Here is a 19,411-nt window from a genome sequence, read left to right as displayed (position 1 = left end):
TTTTTTCTTTAACCTTGTTTGAAACCAGCCCACAGGCTATGATTTTTTAAAAGATTTTATTTATTTTTAGAGAGGGAGAGAGAGGGAGAAGGAGAGGGAGGGAAACACTGAAGTGAAAGAGAAACACCAGTAGGTTGCCTCTTGCACGCTCCCTGACCAGGAACCGAACCCTCAACCCAAGTATGTGCCCTGACCAGGAATCGAACCAGAGACCTTTTGCTCTGCAAGATGATGCCAAACCAACTAAGCCACACCAGTCAGAGCCAAAATTCTTTTTTTCATGAAGTAACTGTGTCCAAATAAAAACAATTGGGTAATCTTGATGTGTAACTCTTAGTGTACAGAGATGGTATGATAAATGAGTTAAGTTCTTTATATAATTCTTGGTGCATTTATATCTGCTTCATTGTCCTACTCATCATTACATTAGATGGAAGCTGTGCCACTTCTTCTATACATAACTGACTTGCTCTTCAGTTTTGTCACCTTCATTTTCAGTGAGGAGAAGTGTATCTAGTAGAATGATTGAAGAAGACTGAATGGTTGAACTTCGGAGCCTCAGTGGGCTCTGGTACATGACAGGATTAATCCCATTCCGCATTCCATGTTTTATGAAAAACTTAGAGCTCTCTGCCATTGGATTCCGGAAGATATTACTGGAACATTTTCTTAGACTTTTTACTGATCTTGTGGCCCAGTAATTGCAGGTGATGAATCTGCCAAATGCATCCCGAAATGTCTTGTTGAAGAGGGTGTAGACCAAAGGGTTCACTCCCGAGGAAACATAGCCGATCCACACGAATATCTCCAGCAGCATTTTGAGAGTAGTCTGGTTGCAAGAATCACATAAAACTAAAGTTATGTTTGTAATGAAAAAGGGGCACCACATAAGCAGAAAGAGGAAAAACACAATCCCTAGAACCTTTGAGGCTCTCTGCTCATTGGAAATGGTCTGCAGTGACTTTTTTCCGACTGTGGACATTCTTCGCCTAAGTATGTCATCACTTAAGTTGGGCAGAGCTTTGTCCTTGTTACAGTCACCTAGCATTGCCACCTTTTCGGGTGATGAGCAAGGTGTTTCATCCCTTTGGAAAACTGTGGACACAGTCAGCCACGTCAGGCGTTGAGGTGGCTTGTTTCTGACGAAGTAAGCTTTCTTCTGTAAAGCACGGATAGTGAGAAAGTAGGTGACGATCATGATCGCCAGAGGCGTGAAGAAGGAAGCCAGGGAGCCAAAGAGCATGAAACTGCCGAAGCGGTCTTTTGTCAGTTCACAAGTGATGTTTGGGTTACTCCCGTCAGTGTCTATCCCTTTGATAGGGACTGGAACAGCAATGCCTAAGGAGGAGGAAACAAGATAGACTAAGTTAATGTTATGATCTTCGATTCTTAGATTAGGTCCTTTAGAGTTGATTTTAGTGACCTTTTGTGGTTGGTATATTGTAATTACTGGTATCCACAATGCAGAATTTGTCAAAGCCCTTCATCAGTGGAAGATTTCACAAGTAGAACCTAAGTAAGCAAACCTGCTGTTTTTAAATAGAGATCGGCTAGTGATTTCAGGTTTGTAACTGAAGCTTCCCTAAAGCTATAATATGTTCATGAAAGAGTAGTTAAATGTCTTTATTTATTCTCCAGTTCTCATAATCTATTTTTGTTTGTCGATCTATCCCAGGTTAAGGAAAAGGAATTCTGAAGAGAAACTGCTTTTATCTTAATATCCAATGTAGTTTGTTGATCTAAGACACTTTCACAGTATGTTTATATGATATCTTAATTCTGAATCAATATCTATTATCTTTGATGTTACAGTTTCATTTAACAGATAGTTATCTTTTGATGTTTGTCTTTTAATCTTTTACTTCTTAGGGAAAACTGAAGGGTTTGTTGTTTTTTTTTAAATGCTACTTAAAACTTGGAGAGTATGTGAATTGTGAAATTTATTTTCAGGATTGAGTTCCCCTAATAGGTATGAAAGAAATGTTCCTCATGCTGATTTTCTAATACTTTAAATACCATAAGATAAATATTTAAATATGATCTTGCTTGGTGAAGTAACTTAATAGGAAGACAAGTAACACAAGTGTTAGCCTGAATCTTTTCCTTTTGAAACAGAAGATATTTAAAAGTAAGTCTGAATTTAATCTTTAGAAACCTCTAGAATCCGTGTGTTGTTTTATGAACCTTAAAGTTTTCCATCATCTATACAGACTTCTTATGGTAACTAAAGAGCCCTTGACCAGAATGTTTTCCTCCAGCCCTTTCTAATGGCATGCACTGCTTTTCCCACTTTTCCACAGGAAAACCACCAGAAGGGGCGTTCTGTACACTTACACTAGGGGTCGGCAAACTACAACTTGAGGGCTAAATCTGGCCTGCCTTCTGTTTTTGTAAATAAAATTTTATAGGAACACAACCATACTCATGGTTAATGTGTTTCTATGGCTACTTTTGTTCTGCTGCAGTTGAATAGCTGTGAAAAAGTCAGCAAACTTAAAATATTTAGTATGTTACCCTTTACAAAAAAAGTTGGCTGACCCCTGCTCTACCCTCTTACTTCCAGGTAATCATTCCTCTGTTCCTTACCCCCAAAATACTTCCCTTTGAAAATCTGCTTGATTAACTTATACCACTCTAGTCTCCATTTATTTACCAGTCTCCAGGACATTTGTCCGTCTTGCTCAGTAGCTCCTCGTCAGTCTTCCTCTCCGCTGTTCCATTGATACCATCTTCTGTGACTTCGTCCTGTTGATGCCCCTCTACCACCTTAATTTTATTTTCTTGAACTTCTCAGCTCTGATTATTATTATTTGCACTCCTGAAGCCATGCACGAGTTCACTTAAAAGGGTCCCTTATCTAAAATCATGAATTCGGATATTTCTTTCTTGTCCTGCTACTGTTCATTACTGTAGAACTTCTATTTCTGTTAGTTTGATCTCTAGTTCATCCTTCTCTTTTTTCACATTCCATTAACCTCATAAGGCTCACATTACCTTCTCAGTCAGCGTGATGGTCAAAACAGTAACATTTTAGTTTGTACTACTACTTCTTATACCCTTACCTTATTTTCCCTTAAATACCTTACTATTCCCAGGTGTTACCTAGGATAGCCATAAATCCAGAAGAAGGGATAGAGCTCTTTTCAGCACTTGGAAGAATTTAAAAACTAAACTAAACCCGTCATCTGCTTTTTCATTTACTAAGTTACTAAATTGTCATTGGTTCCATAAGACAAAGTGTGATGACATGAAAAGAGCATTGATCTTGGTCTTAGTACTAAGAAGCTCTAAGAATCCTTAAGCCAACCATTTCAAATCTCTAGGTTTTTTCCTCATCCTGTAGATTTGAAAGAGTAGATTTGTAAGATCCCTTCCAAAGCTATAAATCTGTGGTCTTTTATTTTTTTTATTCCTGCATACTTAAAACTTTGTTTTAGTCTCATTTACTTACTTTATCCCTCTTCCTTGGGTGTAAAGATTCTTTTTCTTACTCATTTTTGTAGTCTTAATGCCTAGCACAATCATAGGTACTCAATAAAAATATGATCAGTTTATAAATTCATGTTATCCAGCCTTAATTGAGGTACCATATCTATAAACACGCTTTTTATATATTGGCTTAATCATATTTCCCAGTTTCAGATGTTTTAATTCTTCAAGAATCCATTTCTCCAATTTTCTTCCTGCCTCTGCCCATTCTCCCTACCCTACCCCAACACGCATACTTTACCCTGTCTCTCCTCTCCTCTTCCCCAGCACAGTGAACTTACCAAAAAGTTGCGGGTCATTTGACATGAACTACTTTAGTTTTCCTCCTCTTCATTTTAAATTTTGGTAATTGTCACCCATTAATCCCCCTGCTGTTTGTCTAGTTTCTTTTTTGGAGAGAGCCCCTGTGGCTGTCAACTAGCCTCTGCCCCCCAGACTAGCCTTTCTCACAATTTGTAAATCTCTCCATTGTGAATAGACTTTTCCTTGACCCCACTTTATTCCCAAGCCAGAGTAGTAACACTCCTTACTTTGACCTCCAGACTTTTCAAGAGGTTTGGCCCCGAAATCATTATTTCAGGAATAAAAGGTTAATTTCACTGTCTTGCTTTTTTGCTGCAGTGTTCCTGTTCTGATTAGAGAGACATCGTATCTTTTTCTAACTTTCCTTTTAGCATTCTAGGTGTCTCCTGATTTTTCTTTTTAGGCTTTCAGTGTTTTATACCTTGAACAAGTGAATCTTCTCATCAGACTCTGAATGATCATAGTAATTGTGAATCTGTTTTTCCGATATTAAGTTGTAAGAGGTTTGAGTTATTCATGCTAAAACACTATTTTATAGCAGCTATCTTTGCACATTAAATATGGGCACAAGGACATAAAATAGTTTAGAGGAAATATGACGTCTTTCTATAAATCATTTCCAAACATTTGTATCTCTTAGAGCTTCTAATTAAACATATTTAAAACACTTAATCAAGACATGACTGCCTTTCGTATGTATACATATTTCCTTCCAAGGTGAATTTATGACCTTTGATACCCACATACAATATGCTCGGATTATTTTTTTCTTTTTTCCTACTTAATTTCTTAGATGTAATTTAAGATGCTTTTCGTGGTGGTCGTTTTAATATTATCTTGGTATTCTGTATGCTACTGAGACCGTAATGATCTATTACCAAATGTGAGAACTGCTTTTAGACTTATCCTTCCTGCATGTAAAAATCAAAGCAGGAAGATAACTCAGTAAATATGAAGTTCTTTTTCTGAGAACGTGAACTTCTCTGCTTTTTCACACCTTTTGCGATAGTATGGTTTAGAAGCCGTGTGATGAGGTAGGAGCTTGTGTCGATGTGTCAGCAGGCTGCCCTGACATCTCGTGCTGAGTTTCCTGGCCTACCGGGCCTGTAGCTCTCCTGGCCAAATGGAACCGAAGGCTGCGTACACCACCCCACACCCTGACATTCCCCACATACCTATTGAAATTAACCACACCACTGCAATCTTGATGAATGCTGTGGCTCGGGAGTTATATTGATTGGCCTGGATTGGCTTTTTGATGGCTATATACCGATCCACTGAAATGGCACAGAGATGCATAATCGACGCAGTAGAAAAAAGAACGTCAAGAAATAACCAGGCAGGGCACAGAACAAGTGGGAGGGGCCACATAGCCTCTGAAAGAAAGAAACACAAAACATTTCTTCTGCAAAATGGCACCCTTCAATCTGCAGTTTTTCTCCAAAATACTACATATTTTTTAACCGTTTTGTTAGTCATCTGAAATTTGATGACTTAAATTTCCACAAGATGTTTAACTTCATATAATGAAATCAATAATATTAAATATATTTCTGTAGATGGTACCTTCTAAATACATTTTTTGTTTCTATAATTACAACCCTTTTCTAAATCAGTAATTTAGCATTATTTTGACCTTTGCTCTTTTGTCCATTCTTTTTGAGATCTTTTAAAAATTTACACAGTGCTCTCCCTGGCTGGGTTGCTCAGTTGTTAGAGTGTCATCCTAATACGCCAAGGTTGAGGGTTCTGTCTCCGGTCAGGGCACGTAGAAGAATCAACCAGTGAAGGCACAAATGAGTAGAACAACAGATTGATGCTTGTTTTCTCTCTCTGCTCCCCTTCCTCTCTCTCTCTCAAATTAATAAATTTTTAAAAATAAAATTTAATTTGCACAATGTTGCACCTGGAACTTAATCTTATTATTCAAATAAAATTTCTTTTTAAGCTGCTATTATATAAGAAGAAAACCTTCTACCATATGGAGGAAGCCGTATAATGTGCCAAAAAGAGTATTAGAATGAAATTCTCAGTGAAATCTGGGATTTGGGCTCACTTCTGGCAAAAACTAGCAGCATGAACCTTGTCGATAGCACACTCTGATTTGGTGAAATAATTAAGTGAAACTACTTGTTTTCTTTTTGAGAGAAATAGTTCTTGAATAGAGTGTGTAAAGGGAATGGCTTTAGGTTATCCTGAGGAAAAGTAGATTGTTATCCTTCCATATCCCATCATTCACTTCAGGCTCTGGAGACAGTGATACAAACTTTTGGTTGAAAAAGAAAATTTCAGGATTAGGCATAGTATTTAATTTATTTAACAACTCTTTTTAAAAGAAAGCACTTCCTGTATACCTCATAGTCTTAAGCACTTTAGAAACATTAACTTTTTTTAAATTTAAATTTTTGGATATGGTACTGAGTATTCTACAAAGCTTTCCAATCAATTTAGTTAGACAAATGTCCACACATAATAGGGATTTGATAGCTATGCATTATACATATACCCACTACATACAGGTTTATTAAAATTAGATTTTATTTATTTAATCTAGAGAAGGGGAAGAGAAGGAGAGAAACATCGATGTGAGAAACATCAGTAGGTTCTCTCTTGTATGCACCCCGACCAGGGGCGGAACCTGCAGCCCGAGCACGTGCTCTGACCAGGAACCAGGCCAGCCACTTTGCACCTTGCAGGTTGCCACCCAAGCAACTGGGCCACACTAGTCAGGTCCCCACTACATACAGTTTTGTGGTTTCAGAACTGGGATCTATTTTAGGTTTTTCCCTAGAGTATTTCAGTTAGAATCCATTTTACCAAAATACACACTCACAGAGAGGCTTTGGAAATTGCTATTACTCCAGTATAGAATAAATGTCATATGTATGAGATTATCTAAATCCTTCTTACAGTTTGTCATAGATCCACTGACAAAATATAAGCTACTTTTCTTTTTCTGGTTTTTGCAAGTGTATCTGACTTTGACAGGCATAAAATGATTGGGATACTGACAGGTGACCGAGATAACATCTCAGGATTTCAGAGCACCAGCAGGCACCTTCCACTGTAAACTTTTAAATTCAAGGAGCCTGGAGGTGGAGAGAGGTTAGCATCCTAGACCAAATAAAGATAGACCACAATTCAGAAAAAGAAGTTTTAGAGGTTTGAATATAGTTTTTCTAAGAAACAAATAGGATTTCAGTGAAAAGTATTTGGATACTTCACAAAAAAGGGGGCAAGTCTCACAAATCCACTTTCTGGTTCCTTCTGCTTCCAGAGCTGGTATGTGGCATTCTTAATAGGAATATTAAAAATTATTTTTTCTTAGAAACAATAACAAAATCAGTATGAATTTTTGTTCAGAAGGGTAAATTATTGCTCGGTATTTGGTTCACTGTTCAGCCGCTTGAAAAAGGATTAAAGCATCGGGTGGAAGGAGTAATTCCTACTTTTCAGTAAATTACTATAATCATATTACTCCTACTTCCCTGAGTTGGGGGTGGGAATAACAGATGGAGATAATAAATTATATACAGTCCCTGAGCTGGAAGGGACCTTAGAGATTATATCACTGATTTTGCAGATGAATAAATTTAGGAGAAAATTTTCTTTTTCTCCTTTAAATAGGAGAGGAAACATTTATTCTTAAAACTTGAAAATATTCGTTCGAACCTTGCTGCTCAAAGTGTGCCGTTCAGATCAGCAAGGGTTGGCATGACCTGGGAACTGGTCAGGCTGCAGGTCCTTGGGCCTCACCTCAGACTGCTGAATCAGACTTTGCAGTCGAACAGGACACCTGGGTGATTTGTATGCAGATTAATGTTGGAGAAACACTGCTTAGAAGACTTTCTGGAAACAGTTGTGTCTGGCTTGATATTTACTAGCAGGACAGCCGCTCAGAATGCCTCAGAAAGGAACTTTTGGGAAACTTCTCAAAGTAAAGAATGTCAGAGAAATGTGTGTGTAGAAAGAATCTAATCAATTAAATCTTCTCCCTTTTAGCTGCCATATTCAGATTTTCTATTAGTGGGAAAGGACCTTGGCAGTCAGAGGTGGCAGTGTTTGACCTGAGCTTCAGCAAACCAGTGGCCTGCTTATGGTTGAGAGTTTTGCGGGGGAAACTTGGAGTGAAGCTGCCTTCCGAACTGTCCTGAAGCTCTAGACTTAGGACTGAGTAGGATGTAGAAAAGCACTCAGCTCTAGAGCTGCATCCAGAGATACTCATCATGATTAGGGTTGTAAACGGCAGGTAATTAATGTCATATTGTAGGCTTCCTTTCTTTACATGCATGCTCTCTCCGTATCATCTTTTTAGATGGGTTGTTGATCATTTAAACTTGCCCTTTTAACTGTTCTAATTATGGATAATCTTTTCTTAAGTTAAGGTCTGGAAAATTTTAGTCATAAATCTAGTAGCCATGAGCAGGAAGCCACACTAGAACTCTCATATTAAGTGCACATGTCTCTGGGATTATAGTCTGTCTGACCCACATATTCCTAATCACAAACTAAGAGGGAAAGCTTTTTTGTGCTGGTTTAATGAAGCCTGTGAAGCCTTATTAGCCTTATTTTCAATAAGAATGAATTTATTTTATAACTCCAATTTTGGAACAGGAAGTGGGTATTAAAATCTATTCAGATCACTATATTTGTGTTGAGTCTATGCTTTCCTATGGATAACAGTAGAAATATTAGAGACATGGTAGAGAATTTTATTTAAAAAAGAAAGAGACTATAGGTTTAAGATTAAGAGAGGTGAATCTTTAGGATTAAGTTTATGATTCCAATTTTCATGAAATACTAGTGAATAGACTTTTTATGAAACTAACATAAAAGGAACAGATGACTGCCTTAAATTAATAGAAATGTTTTATACAAAGCAAAAAGGCTTATCTAATTGCCTAAATAGATTGAGGTAATCTAAGAATTTATACAAATCGTAAAGACAGTTTTAGATATTCTCAGTTCATAAAGGGACTTTTTCTAGTCCAGATGCTTTCATTCTGAAGGTTTCATTCTGATGCTTTCAATTACTGTTAATTTCATGGGCTCAAGGTAAGAAAGATTTCGTGCTATTCAGAATAACTAAAGACGCACTTGGTATGTTAAGATAGTTAACTGTTCCACAACTTTGCTTTTTTTAGGAGTTTTAATTTGTTTTAAAGATTTATAGTATCATTTATTTGTTATAATGTATTATACTCAGTTTATTTCCATAAGAACTTATTTAAAATGGAACAGTTGCAGAGTTACGTAAAAAGAAAGAAAAGTATATCTGAGAGTCATTCTGTGGAAAGTAAGTTATTAAATACTTGAACTAAATGATTGCTATTTTGGAGCTCTAAATTTGACTTTTTCATAAAGACTTAAGATAAAAGGGAAAATATTTAAATTATATAGCATTTGTTGTGCTACAAAAAGAAAGCACACAAAATTTCTCTGGAAAAAAAATTACAATTTTTCACCTCTTTTCCCCACCCACTTCCAAATTAAACTCAAAGAATTTAATTTCAATAAGGTTTGAATAATGTCATTTCTATGGGTACCTGACATAGTTACAAAGCGATCATTTTAGAAGCAAAACAAGTCTTAGATGAGTCTTGGATTATAGACAGTTCATTATTTATCTAAAATACTAGTAACATAGGAAGAAGCATTTCTCTGAGTCTGTTGAGGTCTTGCTTCCAGGTGTATCTTCTCTTTGGCTCATAAATTTGTATGAAAAAATTTTTTAAAAATGTTAGTAGCACAAGTGTTTTGTTGTTTAAAGACTCGTATGCTTTAAATGGAACCATGCCAAAAGGGTGGTAGAATTGCCGTTCAGTTACATAAGTTTCTATTTGTCTCCCAGACAAGCAAAGTTCAAGAGCCTCAAATGCATGGGCCTAGGTCTGATGTCTTCCTCAGAAAAGCAGTCTGGCAGTGATCTCAAAAATTAATGCACGTACTGGTTCGGACCCAGTTACAGCATTCTGTATCATTTAGTATGAAATGTAACTTCTAAAAAGTACTGGATTCTGCCTTTGTCCCTAGAGAAAATTCTGTGACCCTCTTGTTAGAGTTATTTAAAGTACAAATGTTGGCTATTTGCCAAACATGACATTTTGTATTGAAATAATTTCTCATTATTTGAGAAAGTAGAGTGATAGAGATTACGTGTGAATTCTAGAGTCGGTTCTCCTGGGTTCGAATCATGTTGCTATTTATTTATTATTTTTATTTATTTATTTATTTATTATTTAAAATGGCAATGATATTATTTTTATGGGGTTGCTTTGAGAATTAAATGCAATGATACATGTAAAGTGTTTAAAACAATGTGTGGCATAGAGAAAGCACTCAATACATGCATTATTATTGTTTAACAGAAATTAGCCAACTCTCCTACTTAGAAACAATAAGCCATGTCATCAGTATAAATCAGTATGTTCATCCAATTGAACTTAAAATGGCTTCCAAAAAAAGGGTATGAGAACATGTTTGTTTAACTTTTAATTGCCATGAAAATACACTTTTTACTAAAGTTAACTATTTTTATAAATGCTAAAGAAACATAGATAATTTATATGCATTGACATGCCTGTTTTTGGTTGGCTGGTTGGTTGGTTGGTTTTTTGCTTTGTAACTGGTATAAAAACCTGAATTTTTTTTTTAACCAGAAACTGATATTTAACAGGAAACCAAAATCCTTTCTTGATGAGATTTAACTCATTTTATCTGAAACCTGCTTACCCTTTGGGTAAGTTTTTCATTTGGACAGTTACATCATTAGTTTAGAAAGTAATTTACATTTATCTATAAATCTGGGGCATAGGACAATTCCCTTTTGAGGATTTAAAAGGCTGTATTTTTAAAGCTATTCTTAGAGGGCTGTACCTATAAACTATAAAGTTCATAGAGTTCAAAAGTTCATGAACAGATTGGAGCAGGTCACATCATCAATAGTCCTGATGTCCGAAAAGGACATAGTTTTCAAGTATACATTTTTTTTTAAAGATTTTATTTATTTATTTTTAGAGAGGGAAGGGAGGGAGATAGAGAGAGAGAGACAGAGAAACTTCAATGCGCGGTTGCTGGGGGTTATGGCCTGCAACCCAGGCATGTACCCTGGCTGGGAATCGAACCTGCGATACTTTGGTTCCCAGCCTACGCTCAATCCACTGAGCTATGCCGGCCAGGTCAAGTATACATTTTTTAATCTCAGAAATTTATGTTTCTACCTTTACATAAAAAAGAGACATAGATAAGTGCTTTAATTTTTATTATGAAGCTCCTGTTTTGGTTTTGTTGTTTTTCCACTACATTTGAGCATGTGAAATACTCTGGAGTAGGTGTCTAACATGATGGCGCTTTAAATGTTTCAAGTGATTTAACATTTATGAAAATTTATTCTTGGTCTCTAAAATTTCCACTTTCCAGAAAGAAGCACATTTAATTGCTTTGCTCCTTCATTTAAGAATTAGGTAAAGTAGCATTTCATTGCATAAATGAGTAACTGATTTTTTTTTTTTAATTTTACTACTAGGCATCTGTTTCTTCTCTGTTCAGATGCACATATAAACTAAATCACACACTTAAGTATATAAGCCCTTTTGCATACTGTCTTAATACAGTACTTTCCGATTATTAGTGCCTGTTATGTTCTGGGCCCTACTTGACAATTTCACGGGACACCTGCAATATAAGGTTTAGCACACCCACATTACAGACAAGGTGATTGAACTCGCTGACATAGTGAATGACTCCTAAGCCAACACAGGAGGCCAGGATTCAAAGCCTGGGCGTCTTGCTTTAATCTCCCTCTTTTAGCCATTTTATACACCCTCTTTCAGCTATACCACAAATACTGTTTAACTTATAAATCATGAGACATGGACTAAAATTTAAGATATAAATAAACCAATAATGACCAGTGGATGACCAAATGATGTATATTCACTCTTTATAGTTCAAATTTATTTAATGTGGAAAGGAAAAATTTAAAGAAATTCTTAAACTGGGAACATCCTTTTTTTTTTTATTGGCATAGGATGTTCTATTTTCCTGTGTCCTACTCAATTATTTCTGATGCAGGCATTGTTAAGACTTAAACATAAGCTACTAATTTGTAATTGTGGCCTTTAGGAATTATTGATAAGACTGTAAAAAACTAGAATTGTATGGGAAAGGTTAAGTCCAGTACTCCCAGAGAGGGAGAAGTAACACAAAAGTTGACAGAGCACAACTTATTGAAAGACCATCTTATGCCAGGAGTCATAATCTTGGTCAAATAAAAATTTAAAGCATATAACCAAATATTATGTAAATATGTAAATTATTGGTGGGATAAAATATTCTTCAGCATAAGAGCCACTTTTTAAAATTCAGTGCTCTCCTTTTTTTTAACTTAATCTTATTAAAGTATTAGCTAATATAAAGTTTCAATGTTACTTTAATTGAATTTCTCTGAGATAACTGAAATCACTCAGTAGTGGTGGTTAAATTTTTATGTTTATAGAACTAGAGATAATTTTGCTTATACAGACGTCAGAAACTGTGAGGGTTACCTCTGTAATGAGATAAAATACATGAAAAATCTGTTCTTACTCTTTAAAGTTAGAAATTCTTATAAACCCATCATCTTAGAAAGTCTACCTATTTGTTAACCTGTGAAAGGCTGTCAAAAAATAATAGTATTTGAAGTCAGGTTCCTGCTTATAATATATGCAATTCCCAATTTATGAGTGCATTGTTCTGAAGCGTTTTATAGGGCAGCATGCATTTTTAAACATACTTTCTCATAGAAATACAGTATTTTTAGTAATGGATGAATGTAGTACTGTTTTAAATGATGGTCAGCCTCCCAGGTTAGTTCATTTTTTAAAAATCCAACCCTGGCATACAGCTTAATTACTGATAGTAAAAGTGTTGGGGCTGTGAAAGATTTTATTTTGTAGTTTAAAATTACTATTTAGAAGAACTGTAATGTCGTTAAAAATACATATATTATTTAGGACATAAATAGAAAGACGTTCCACATATGTTAAAATATGTTGGGTTTCCTGCTAACCTTTATTGCTAAGAATATCTTGGGCCCCAAAACTTCAATATAAATTTAGTTTTCAGCAGCTGGATACTTACTATTTGCCCGTGGAATACATGGAATTATCTCTCTCATCTGTTTTTGTGTTTTGTTTGTCACTTTTAATACAATGGACGTTTCTTTACTTTTTCGGATCCCTTAACTATTCAGCCAATAATTTATAATTATCTACCACAGTATTTTACATATAGTGTATGTTTGATATTTATGAACTCGTGGATTTTAAAGTTAAAATTCATTTCTACGTAACTCATTCAGTTTCAACTTCTTTAATATAGCATCAATTAAATTTTATGGTAGCATTTTTACACTTTCTATATGCCTAGCAAAGCACAGCCTAAAGAGTATGATTTTACACATTAAGTTCCTATTATGTATGTGGGGATAAAAGCTTGAATCCAATACCTGTACAGTCTTTACTAAATATGCATAAATGTCTTTACATAATCCTCATTTACTATATTTATTTTAAACTTTGAGAATTAAGATTGTTTAGGTTCTCCTTTAGAATAAGATTTCTTTATTTTTCATGGTTGCATGTAACTCTACATTATTCAAAAGATTATAAATTTATAAAAGGAAGGAGATAGCTAGAAAGACAGTATGAATGATGAGGGAATCTGTTCAAGTGGCAGAACCTTATACACTGCTTGCTCTGCCGCAGAACTTAAAACGTGGGTAAATGTTGGCTTAGAGCGGGAAGAGTCAGCCCATCACCATTTGCTTATATTTGAGAGGTCAAGTATTTAATTTTAGATACCTTTCTATAATTATAAAAGTCTAACATTTCAACCCGAATATATTAGTTTGAATGGCAGTTTTTCTTCACCTAGTATATATTGTAGTTAAATAAACTTTGCTTCTAATAACCTGAAATTTTCTTTTTTTAATCATCACTTAAGGATATGTTTGTTGATTTGAGAGAGAGTGAGGTGGAGAGAGAGAGCACCGATGTGAGAGAGAAACGTTGATCGGTTGCCTCTCATACTCGCCTCAACGGGGCATCAAATCCGGGATTGAACCCGAAACCTTTTTGGTATACGGGACAGTGCTACAACCAACAGAGCCACCTGGCCAGGCAACCTGAAATAATTTTGTCTTCACCGTATCAACATAATTCCAAGAAGCCCTGTTTGCTTACAGATAATCATTTTTCTTAAGCATTTAATGAATGGAATCAGTTTATGCCAAGCATTGAATAAGTCAATTCTTAGGAGTCCTCATAATTCATCAGGTATTTACTCAAATATTATAACTAAAAATGATATATATCAATCAGAAACTACTTAATATCATTTTAATATCTTTTTTATAACAAACTAAGATTTCAGTATCAAACTACATTTTTTACTGTAATAACTCAGGTATTGGTCACTTATTCTAATAACCCGGAGGTCTGATTTCTCTTACATATATCAAGGACATGGGTGGTCAGAAATCATAAAGTTAAATACATGGCTCATCTCTTGGGACACTCTGAGCCAAACCATTTCCTTCAGCAACTAAACATAATTTTTTCTTAACACGACACCTGTGTAAGAATTGTGTTTTAAGGCAAAAGTTCACAAACCATAGAAAGATACAAAAAGAATTGTTAGAATAATTCTAATTTTAAATTGGGATTTAGTGATTTAAATTGAAACTTCATGATTCAAAAACCTTATCATTAATAATTAACCCAGTACATAATTGTTACAGAAGTGTCCTAGCTATGACTTTGTCAAGGGAAAAAAAAGTATTAATAATGGGAAAGTTGAAGTATGTATCTGTTCTTCACCATAATTTTTTAGTAATGTATACAGAATCTATGAATATTGCTGATTTGGATGACTTTTGAAATTATTTTATTAGATGACTAAGGAGGGAGTACAGTTGTTTCTAAGAAATTATTTTCTGCTCTTTAAAACGACCATAGAAAATAAAAAATGAAGTTTACTCACTGTATGTTTAAATAATCCACACCCATCTTTAAAGATTAAATAAGTGTTCATTTCTCTAGTAGTATATCACAGTTTTGTGATTTGATGGCAGGAACAGTGAAATACTTACCAAACATTATTGTCAAGAGGGCAATCGGCATCACAAACAATCCAACGAGCAAATCAGCGACTGCCAGGGACATAAGAAAATAATTGGTAGCATACTGCAGCTTTTTCTCCAGTGAAACAGCCAGGATAACAAGGATGTTTCCACCAATTGTGGGAATTATCACCATGAGTATCAGAAGAGCTGCCCAGCGCGGTTTGTTTCCCTGGTCCTCGCCAATCTGTTTCATTTCCTCTGGTATCGATTCTGTCTGTGATCCAGACCAGTTAGAAGAGATTAAGTGATCAAATGAGCTCTGCAAAATGTGCTCAGGAATTGTGCTTTGTTCGGATGTTGTATAAGAGAAAGCCATTCACTGTTTTTCTGTGATTTGATCCAATTCCAGACAATGGTCAGCATGGTCAGTAGCTAAGCTGGTCATCTGCTTTTTTAAGGCATTGTACCCATGCCAAGTACTCGAAGTCCAAGTTGACTTCTTCCTTTAAAAACAATTTCAAGTTCTCTAACATGAGAACATAAATGCATCTATCCATGTCTGTAGGTAAGACCCAAGTGCTTAGTATTCTACAGAGGCTCAGATTTCAGAAGGCTTAGTGAAAGAAACCGATAGCTGTGGGGAAAAAAAAATTAGTTTTTCTCTTTTTTCTGTAGTGGTAGAATCATGTTCAAATTTGAATGTCAAAGAGTTACCCTTCATCCCCCCATACAAAACATGTTGATTGCATTATTTTATTTATTTTCAAAAAACAATTAGGATACTTGATTTTAGTAGCCTCTCCCTTCTCAATAGGTCTTGTGCATTTGTGACAGTGTAGCCAGTTCCCACAAACATGTTCCTGATATTTTAGTGGTTATAATAAAAAGCTACTTGTTACCTTTACTTTACAACAGGTACAGAAGAATAGAAACATCAAAGCATTAAGTACTTCTGAACTGAACTTTCTGATACACACTAGCCACACAACTAGAAACACTCTTAGCCCACCTGAAATCTAAATAAATTATTTACCATCTAGGAATTTTTATTTGTAGCTGGGTTGTTTTTTTTTTCTGACCAGGTATATCTTAATAGTGATATAAATGCCATTTGCATAAAGCATTTTAGGATTCCTTTAGTCTGAGAAAAGAAAAACAAAATAATGGGTATTACTACATCCAAGTAATTATTTTTAGTAATTTCATCTTTCAAAGAAGGTGTGTTCCCGCAACAGATATTTTCCAAACTTATCACTTTATGCCACATTTGAACCAGTTTTTTGTTTGTTTTAAATAATAATTTTTTCCTTAACTTTCCCAGTTTCCCTGGAAAGGAGGGGAAACTAAGAGAAAGATTATACCATTTATTCACAAAACCTACAAATTCCATATTAAAAATTTCCCCTTTAGCATTGGTAAATTTTTCAGTTTGGTTTTTAAACTACCAAATAGAAAAGAAAGCTATGAGAGCAAAATTTTTGAAGGAAAAAGTAGATTAACTCTATATTTATTTATTAAATACTCACCTGTTATTTGGTCATCTCCCTTATCTGCTCAGTAGACCTTCTTGCTGCGTGACTGAAGCCCTCCTCGCACTGACTTATGCTGAGCCTCCAGCGCTGGCACTTGAAAATAATGAAACTAATGTGTTGTATAGCTGTAAGCATGCCAAGGAGGTTGTTTCCCCTTTGATATATTCGTTTTTAAAGAGTAGCAGCATTCATTATAATTCATAAAGCCACAAGTGAAATATGCTGAACCAGTTCATGACCCTTATTCAAGTTATATTAGGAGCTCTCTTTAATATTTGGGGAATTGTAATAAACTCTGTATCATTCTAGCTTAAGATAGTCTTGTTTCAGATTAACCCTCGGCTATTTTTCCCATTTGAGTAAAAATAAGATACAATCTAGAGATTCTACAGCTTTCATTCTGTGAAAAGTCTGCCCTGTGATACATACAGCAATTTAAGAGTTCTAATTTCTAGCAGTGAAACAAGATTCTTACTAGTTTTTTATGCCTTTGCTGTGGAACATAATTTGTTCTGGTTGCAACCTTATATAGAAGAGCACAGAAAGGTCTGGATTCTACATGTATACATAGGTTTTCACAGAAACTTTTTCATTGCTTATTTTTAAACAAATAGCCTCTGAATTTGAGAGTTGGTTCATTGGTAGGCTTTTTTTTTCCACATATATTGGGGAAAATATACAATATGTAATAAAAATATATTTCTGCTTTATTTCAGGAAATGGGTATAAAAATCTTAACAGCTATGTTATCGAAGTTTCCTCTAGACTGCAAGACTAGCTTAGTACTAGAACTTCAGCATTTTCAGTTTCTTTATTAAAAGGTCATCATGGACCACTTGTATTTTAAAATTATTTAATTACTTCTAGATCAGCAGTAGCATTTGTATGTTTTTTCCTGTTTCAAATTTATATTCCTTAGCCTGTGTGAAAATTATTGGAAAAGACTTAGTTCATTTTAGTTCTACCGAGCACTTGAAATTTTATTCAATGTCTGCTGTTTTTTTAAACTCAAAATTGAATATTTCATGAAAGATATTTACTGTGAGTTTGGTATAAAAACAAATAAAATAATATCCAAGAACAGTCAGATGACTTTAATGTGCCAGAATTTTTCTTTAGGAATATGAAAATATTTTAAATACTGCTTTATTATGAAATCACAATTTGGTATCTGCTTATGCAGGCAGCTAGGGGTTTGCAGAACAAATAGCAGCACCATTATAGTCAATGAAAAGACTTGCATGAAAAACCTTCATTGGTTTGTGTTTATAGATAAAATTTTTTAAGTATTCTTTATAAAAATACTAACTATTATTGTTATACTACTTTGTCAATACTAACCTTTCTCACCCACGTTCACCCACTTAAAAAAAAAACCTTAAAGTAGTTAAAATTGGTACTCGGATTATTTTTATTTTTTAATTTTTAAATTAGCTTAATGGCTAAGGAACCTAACTAGTTACAACAACTACGTGTGTGGTAACCTTGAGTTATTAGAAGCATAGCTGAGAATCAGAAAGAAAGCTAAAAAATAAATAAAAGGGTAGACAAAAAACTCAGTTGGCAAATAAGTAAATTGTGCTGTAAAACCTCACTCATATTAAATAGAAGGCAGCTTATAAGTCCCTAATCCAGATCTTTCTGCTCTACACACACAACTCACAAAAACTGTCTCTTCCCCTCTTTAATGAAAATAACATTTGCACATGGTGGTAAAACGACACAGTACAAAAGAATGTTCAGTGATAAGTTCCCTCTTGAGATAGTTTCAACCCACACATTTCCCTGCATGCTCCACAGTACAGTAACAAATTAAAAATTGGACAAGCACTTTGATAATAGCAAACAGGGCCAACTGAAGAAACAGGAATTAAATAGTATGGGTGTGTAGGTCTTCTTAATAGACTTATAGCTCATGTATAACAGTTTTCCACAACTGTCTGTGTGATATAATAATTGACATCATAGTGGTGGCTCTCACGTTTTTTAAGAAAAGGTTAAATCTTTATTCAGTTCTGTTTTGGGTGGCAGGAATATGTGATATGCATTTGTAAGAAGATTTCATTCCAGAATGATATAAAAGTATGATTCTTAAAGGTAGAGTGACATCTCGAATACATTAAAACTTCATTTGTATAGAATTTCTTATTTATCAGGAATTCCAAATAATAATTAAAGTAGCTTAAAGGTGAGAATCAGACTATAATTTGACCATAACTACAAAATCTAATTGGTGCATTTTTTTTTTTAAATACTGAATTTTGCCCTGACTGGTGTGGCTTAGTGGGTTGGGCACTGTCCCACAAACCTAAAGGTCACTGGTTCAATTCCTAATCAGGGCACATGCCTGGGTTGCAGGCCAAGTCCCCGGTTGAGGGTGTGCAAAAGGCAACAGATTGATGTTTCTCTCCCTCGCTTTCTCCCTCCCTTCCCCTCTCTCTAAAAGTAAATAAATAGAATCTTTTTTTAATTTAAAATAAAATACTGAATTTTATCCCTAATGTCTTTTAAGTTTATTGAACAAATTCTAATTTTGACTTAAAAGGCAGCCTAATATCTTTCATGGGCCTAGGGCAACAACTTAAATGTCAGCCAGGGGCTTTTTTTTAACTCTCAGTGATAATATCTGTCAGTCACCAACTATTAAGGAATTTTTAACAATATGTAGATTTTTGTCCATTATGTATTCATATTCATGCCATGTATTTGTTGAGTTCCATTTGCTTTGGAGATAAAGTGATGAGCAAGATAAACATTATCTACCCTTACTACTTCATGTTCTAGTGGGGAGACAAACAAGCACATTGATCATTATACAAACAGGGTGGAAGTAAGACTAGCAGCTCTCTTCAGCAGGGCCTGCAGTGCACTCAAATATTTCTTGGTTTCTTTTCTTTTTCTTTTTTTTTTTTTTTAATTCCTTTCTTGTTCATTCTCTTTGAGAAGATCAGTGAGAGAGCTAAAATTATAAGAATCACTATTA

General features: G+C 34.8%; 2 protein-coding genes across 2 annotated transcripts in view; one reads left to right on the top strand and one right to left on the bottom strand.

Annotated features, from left to right (window-relative positions):
* Nucleotides 1-19,411, top strand: part of PSMD1 (proteasome 26S subunit, non-ATPase 1) — a 94,291-nt gene that overhangs the window by 33,697 nt on the left and 41,183 nt on the right. The gene's annotated exons all lie outside the window — the stretch shown is intronic.
* Nucleotides 230-16,486, bottom strand: HTR2B (5-hydroxytryptamine receptor 2B). The gene is made up of 4 exons (XM_045845698.1): nucleotides 16,423-16,486; nucleotides 14,924-15,530; nucleotides 4,968-5,168; nucleotides 230-1,338 (listed from the first exon to the last, which is right to left on the bottom strand). Exons 2-4 carry the CDS (start codon nucleotides 15,270-15,272, stop codon nucleotides 452-454), a joined length of 1,437 nt encoding a protein of 478 aa, XP_045701654.1. The 5' UTR covers nucleotides 15,273-15,530; nucleotides 16,423-16,486; the 3' UTR covers nucleotides 230-451.

This window comes from Phyllostomus hastatus, unplaced genomic scaffold (genome assembly GCF_019186645.2).
Source record: "Phyllostomus hastatus isolate PE091 unplaced genomic scaffold, TTU_PhHast_1.1 phas_contig_477, whole genome shotgun sequence".
Taxonomy (NCBI): Eukaryota; Metazoa; Chordata; class Mammalia; order Chiroptera; family Phyllostomidae; genus Phyllostomus; species Phyllostomus hastatus.
Note: the sequence above shows the minus strand (reverse complement) of the source record. Positions and strands in the feature narration are given on the sequence as shown.

Coding starts and splice junctions, on each gene's coding strand:
- HTR2B (XM_045845698.1), bottom strand. CDS start 15,272: ATGGCTTTCTCTTATACAACATCCGAACAAAGCACAATTCCTGAGCAC. Junction 5,169..14,923: donor CCTCTTGACAATAATGTTTG/GTAAGTATTTCA, acceptor TCTTTCTTTCAG/AGGCTATGTGGCCCCTCCCA. Junction 1,339..4,967: donor GGTGTGGTTAATTTCAATAG/GTATGTGGGGAA, acceptor CCTCCTCCTTAG/GCATTGCTGTTCCAGTCCCT.